General features: G+C 41.1%; 1 protein-coding gene across 8 annotated transcripts in view; it reads right to left on the bottom strand.

The window, feature by feature from the left end:
* Window positions 1–1,237: 1,237 nt before the first annotated feature.
* The window catches only part of LOC109432167 (uncharacterized), a 166,187-nt gene continuing 160,573 nt past the window's right edge, over window positions 1,238–6,851 (bottom strand). For all 8 annotated transcript variants that reach the window (XM_029866945.2, XM_029866944.2, XM_019708485.3 and 5 more), the window contains one exon: window positions 1,238–1,690. In XM_029866945.2, coding sequence (XP_029722805.1) covers window positions 1,523–1,690 — 168 coding nt within the window. In that variant the 3' untranslated portion in view covers window positions 1,238–1,522. The remainder of the gene's footprint in view (window positions 1,691–6,851) is intronic.

Genomic DNA, 6,851 nt, shown 5'->3' with positions numbered 1-6,851 from the left:
ATCAACCGTATCAGTTTATCCGGGAAAGTAATGAGCTTTCACACATTTCAAAAATTTGTATGAAATGGAAATGGAATATGAATACTCTCCACATTTTAGTTCACCCTCTTTCATTTCTTCGAAAACATATTGTTTATGGGATGATTGATGTATTTAACTTATATTTGTGTAAAAATGCCAGTAGTATTAAATGAGGCTGCTGGTACGGTTCACCGGTTGGTGTTTTAGATTTGAATCATTTCCATTAACTTCCCGACGTCAGCACGCCAAGGAGAAAAAAGAAGCTTTAACCGCATTTGAGTTCTCATTACAACAGTGCACATTTCTTGCATCCATCGAACAACCTCTGTTTAAAAAATTAAAGACTTTCGGATATAAAATAATTCCAGTGGACGTTTGGTAAAAGTATTTATTCAAGAAACACATAATTAAAACATTCGTTATTTACATTTGTACAACTTAATCCACTGCCTACGTGTTGGTCCCTATCTACAAAATATACTGACTGTCTACCGCCGCGAGCCTCGTGGCAATGAAATCAGAGCACAAAGCCACTATAATCCGTGAAAATTAGCAACCAGAGCGGTGATTATTACTACACTTTTGTGCTTCTCCCGAGGGAGGCAGTTAGTAGAGTTGGTGGGATTTGCCAGGGCTCTGGTCTGGTACCTACACCGCACACGAATGTTGTGCATGGGAACAAGAACCGGCCACCACTATCTCGGCTTCGGTCGGAAAAGCTATAATAAAATTCAACATAAATACAACGAAACGAGACCAATTTCGGTTGGCGGAAAATGCAATAAAAATAAATAAAAAAAACGCATATTTAACAAACAATAATAACAGACAACATCTGGGATGAAAAACGAAACTTAACAAGAACGAATAAAAAATGGTGGGAGTCAAATGGCCACTAGAAAAAAAGGACATGGAATGCATTCAAGCAAACACGGTAGTAAACGGGAAAGGATGTGGAATGCTTCCGCTGTCTGTTATGATGACAAGCTGTTGCTATATGAGCATTATGGCTAAAGAAGTAAAATAGTGTCACATAATTTAGTACATTGTATGTTAACAGAAGTTGATTTCTAAATTAATGATTCATCTTTAAGTTATTTTCTTAAAATATCACCGCTTTACTCACACTGCAAAAGCAATAGATGTCGCAGTTCCAAACCTAATGAAATGTGTGCAGAGAAAGACATAAGTACGAATTGAATTGATCAATATGGTGTTTTTGTATTATTGAGCACTTTTGGTGTTCCATGCTGCATGGTACTCTTTATCTATAAATTGCTGAAATTTGTTGAAATTGGTAGTAAAGAATAGCTTCCGTAAGAAATGTTTTGCAGAAAAACAAACTTGATTTTAACAACTTCATCCCACATATTAATTTTGGTGGTATCTTTAGTTAAAACTAAATATCACATTATTTAATTGTTTAGAGCACTTTTTGTAGGCCCTAGTTGGTAACAGCTGCAGTAACTTATGTTGATCCATGGAGGAGATTATCCTCCAACTAGTTGCTCGATATGGTGTTCATTATCCACTGGCGGTAGAACGAGATTTTTGTGTACACGTCTGGATAGTTCTTGAAAGCGCATCCGGATCCAAACGATGTGATGCCAACTAGAATCCACGGGCCATGTTTGGTGATGCGGCACTGCAGTGGTCCACCAGAATCGCCCTAAAACCGAGAAAAAAAAGGTTAATGATGTTTTCATTTTTATCTCTGAATATAGTTATGTAAAAAGAAAGGATAATCTTTGCTGAAAATTAGAGCATCCACCTTTGGCGCAGTGTTTGCGACCCAGAGTTTTTCCGCACTTAGAAATTACGTTAGGGGTATCTTCGGGAATTTGTTAAACTATTCCTCCAGGAGCGAAAGCTGGAGCTTGAGCCTAGCTATTTAGCACTGTAGTTGGGGGAAATGCCAATGCAGATCCCGTAGCTTCCGGGAAGGTCAGCTCAGCTACCTGGGTTAGTGGGTTGGTATCAGGTCCTGCGAGCCTGCCATAAAAAGACAAGCACCAAAAAATCAACAAGAGAGGGATGCGAACCGATACCAATGGCGACGACCACAGCGACGAAAAGAGACTTGCGATTGGAAGTTCGGTACGTGGAACTGCAGATCTCTCAACTTCATCGGGAGCACCCGCATACTCGCCGATATACTGAAGAACCGCGGGTTCGGAGTCGTAGCGCTGCAGGAGGTGTGTTGGACAGGATCTATGGTGCAAACGTTTAGAGGTAATCATACCATCTACCAGAGTTGCGGCAACACACGTAAGCTGGGAACAGCTTTTATAGTGATGGGCGACATGCAGAGGCGCGTGATCGGTTGGTGGCCGATCGACGAAAGAATGTGCAGGTTGAGGATCAAGGGCCGGTTCTTCAACATCAGCATAATAAACGTGCACAGCCCTCACTCCGGAAGCACTGATGATGTCAAAGACGCATTTTACGCGCAGCTCGAACGCGAGTACGACCACTGCCCAAACCACAACGTCAAGATCATCAAAGGGGATCTAAACGCTCAGGTACGCCAGGAGGAGGAATTCAAACCGACGATTGGAAAGCTCAGCGCCCACCAGCTGACGAACGAAAATGACCTACGCCTCATCAATTTCGCCGCTTCCAAGAACCCATGTAGCACCTTCTTCCAGCACAGCCTCCCGTATCGTTTCACCTGGAGATCACCATAACAAACGCAATCGAAAATCGACCACGTTCTGATTGATGGACGGAACTTCTTCGACATTATCGACGTCAGGACCTATCGTGGCGCTAATATCGACTCTGATCACTACCTGGTGATGGTTAAACTGCGTCCAAAACTCTCCGTTATTAACAATGTACATTACCGGCGGCCACCCCGGTACGATCTGGAGCTACTGAAGCAACCGGATGTCGCATACGCGCAGAATCTCGAGGCAGCGTTGCCGGACGAGGGTGTGCTCGATGTGGCCCCTTTAGAGGACTGCTGGAGTACAGTCAAAGCAGCCATCAACAACGCAGCCGAACGGAATCGACGAAACGATTGGTTCGGCGAGGAGTGCAGAGCGGTTCTGGTGGAGAAGGCGGTAATGCTGCAGGATGGAACCCGGCAGAATGTGAAGCGATAAAGACAGAAGCGGAAGCAGCAGACCAATCTCTTTCGGGAGAAAAAGCGACGCCTGGAAGAAGCAGAGTGCGAGGAAATGGAACTGCTGTGCCGTTCACAAGAAACACGTAAGTTCTACCAGAAGCTCAACGCATCCCGCGAAGGCTACGTACCGCAAGTCTTAATCTGCAGGGATAAGGGCGGAAGCCTCCTGACGGACAAACGTGAGGTGACCGAAAGGTGGAAGCGGCACTTCGACGAGCACTTGAATGGCTAAGAGAATGTAGGCACAGGGGATTAAGGCAGCGGAGGAAATGACTATGTTGGTGCAGCAAAGGACGGGAACGAATCAACCAACTCCCACGCTGTGGGAAGTTAAGGATGCCATCCACCAGCTCAACAATAACAAAACGACTGGTAAGGACGGTATCGAAGCAGAACTCATCAAGATAGGCCCCGAAAAGTTGGCAACCTGCCTGCACCAATTAGTAGTCAAGATCTGGGAAATCGAACAGCTACCGGAGGAGTGGAAGGAAGGGATAATCTGTCCCATCCACAAGAGAGGCGACAACTTAATGTGTGAGAACTTTCGAGCGATCACCATTTTGAATGCCGCCTACAAAGTGCTATCCCAGAACATCTTCCGTGAGTCGTGAAATACGAAGGCGCATCATCAGTGGAAGTCGTGTCTACTACGGACTCCAGAAGAAACTGCGGTCAAAAAAAGATTCACCCCCGCACCAAATGTACCATGTACAAGACGCTAATAAGACCGGTGGTTCTCTACGGACACGAGACATGGACGATGCCCGAGGAGGACCTGCAAGCACTCGGAGTGCAGGAGAACGGTGTGTGGCGGAGAAGGATGAACCACGAGCTCGCTGTACTCTACGGTGAACCCAACATCCTGAAAGTGGCTAAAGATGGACAGATACGGTGGGCAGGGCATGTTGCAAGAATGCCGGACAAAGAACCCTGGTTGGCACAAGAAGGCATGAAGCGCAAAGAGCACGATGGGCGGACCAGATATAGCGTGATCTGGCGAGCGTTGGGCGTGACCGACGTTGGAGAGCTGTAGCTGAAAATCGAGTATTGTGGCGGCAAAGATTCAGTGTTATCATGAATTTGATGTTGAACTAAATAAATGAAATGAAATACACCCAGAAATTTCTTTACGTATTTTTTCAAAAAATCAGCGAAGGATTCATTCGCAAATTTTCTTTAGGGATGACTTAAGAAATTGATTCATATGTTTCGAAAATTCCTCTAGATTTCTGGATTCCTCCATAAATTTTTATAACGAACTCTTTTGAAAAATATTTCATGAATGTCGTGAATGATTTTCTCCAGAAGTTCTCCAATTATATTTTTTTCAGAAATTCGACCGGCGATGTCCTTGGTATTTCGTATTTCTTCTAGATATTTATTCAGAAATCTTCCCTTTAGAAATTCTTCCAGAGATTTTAATAAATCCCCCCCCTAGAAATCTTTTTAAAATTCTTCAGAAATCCCTAAAAAACCTATAGGAATTCCTTCTTGTAATCCTTCGGATATTAACTTCAAAGATTGCATCAGAAATACCTCCAAGGCCCAAGGATTACCCTCCAAAATTTCTCAAGAAAGATCTTTAAGAAAAACTGGATGGAGAATATGGATTGATTCAGATACCCCTCCCTGATTTTTTTAAAGCTTCTCGAGCTCCGAGAATTTCATAATAAAGACTTCCATGATATTCTTCAGAAATTCTGCCAAATCCTAAACCTTGGAATTAATAAATTCTTTTGGAAAATCTTCCAAAGATTCTCCAGTGATTCCTTACAAATCTTCCTGGAATTAGAATAGAAGAAATACTTCAAAGGACTTTTATATAATATTAATAATCGTAGATTTTTTTCAATTTCCGAAAAGTTTCATTTAGAAGCTCTTGAAAAATTTCTCTAAGAAATCTTCAACTACCATTTTTTTTATGTAATATTTTAGGTATTTCCCCAGAAATTTCTTGAAGAACTTGTTCAATATAACTTCCATGGATTGTATTTAAAATAGCTACATATCCCTTTCGTGACGGACCATAAAAGAATGATTTTCTCAAATTTTCTCTTATAAACTTAACGTCCTCTAGAACAAAACTTTCTTTACTTCGGCTACTTTATCCGCCTATGCACTTTTTATGGTCAAATTAGGACCAGCACAATTATTATTCCCCCAAATATGCAAAGTTCTCTAAAAAAAACTCGTACAAGCTGATATCGTGTTCCTTGAGTTGAAATTATACGTCTAAGTTTTTATAAACTAACGCTTTGTAGTGATTTAATAATTAACATTAATCTTCTATGCCATAAAACGCCTAAGAATAGGCAATTTTCGATAAAACTTGGACCACCTTGGGGACGGAACAGCATAATTGTGCTGGCCCCACTTTGACCACCCAGAAATCTTGTGCTTTTGAACAAAGCACCACTTTTTCTTCGCCGTTTTGCAGAACTACTCTTTTCCTATCGATTTTTACCGCTGCATACCTGGGTTAAACCAAAATTTATAAAAAAAACGACAGATAATTTTTTTTCAACTTCTAGGGTGATTGTTTACTTTTTGTTTATCTTATTGCGGTGTTTTTTATAAACAATTCCAATCAAAGCTGAGGTTCAGAAATACAAGTAAGAGTAATAACTCGATCATAAAAACTATTTACATCACATATTTTGAGGAAGAAACAATTGGAAAAAAAATGTGTAAAACCAATGCCGAAAAACAGCACGATTGTGCTGGTTCGTCCCGAAAGTGATATACATTTCCAAAAATTCTATATTGGTTGTTTAAAGAAAAAAATTGACAAATTTCTTCAAAAACTCTTCTTCTTTACATACTTTAGTTTTTTCTCCGATAGTTGGAAAATTTGCTTGCTTTTTACTGGGATTGGCCCCGCCAAGCATTCAGCAAACGAGTTTTTCAACGAGATTTCAGAAACCATGTTTTTCCGAAACTCAGCCGGCGTCTATCGAGCTCACTTGAGTGTGTATGAAATACCACAGAGAACAGACGAACATGCTCGAACAAAATTGCTTGAAAATCTTGTGTGAAGAAAAAAACAAGCTCAGTAGCGACATCAACGGTGACTTTCCCACTCAAAAACTTGTTTCGACGCCATGATGGCGCTTTCTGAAGAAATTTTTCACTAGCGCACCTTTAAATTTTCCTACTCAGATTCTGAGATGTATTTGCTTAAATAACAAGATGTTTATGATTATTTCACTAACCCAGCAACAAAATTTGAGCAACCCATTGATAATTAGTTTCATTATTTTTAATAAGAAACAAGTTGAACAAGAATTCAATTATTGTTTTCCAAATATAGCGCATTTAGTTCACGAGTGCGAAAACGCTAATAAAAGTGCGCGATTGCATCAAATCAACTCGGTGTCTTCAGAGCACTTGTTCACCAAAGATTGAAGAAATAGTGCGCCGAAGACATCAACCTGATTTGATGCAATCGCGCACTTTTATTTACGTTTTCGCACTTATGAAGTCGCAGTTCGCAGTCCAGTGGTGAACTAAATGCGGTATAAAAACAACACATTCTCTAGGTGGAACTATACTAGGGTGCACACTTGGTGACACTAGCGCCAAAAGGTAAAACAACGGCAAATTTGTACCCCGATTCGAAATTTGACAGCGCCGCATAATGGCCACATTCCCAGTTATTTCAAAACAACCGTTGCAATGATTTACACAACAGCACTACATG

This window comes from Aedes albopictus, chromosome 1 (genome assembly GCF_035046485.1).
Source record: "Aedes albopictus strain Foshan chromosome 1, AalbF5, whole genome shotgun sequence".
Taxonomy (NCBI): Eukaryota; Metazoa; Arthropoda; class Insecta; order Diptera; family Culicidae; genus Aedes; species Aedes albopictus.
This window is presented reverse-complemented; position numbering and strand designations above follow the sequence as displayed.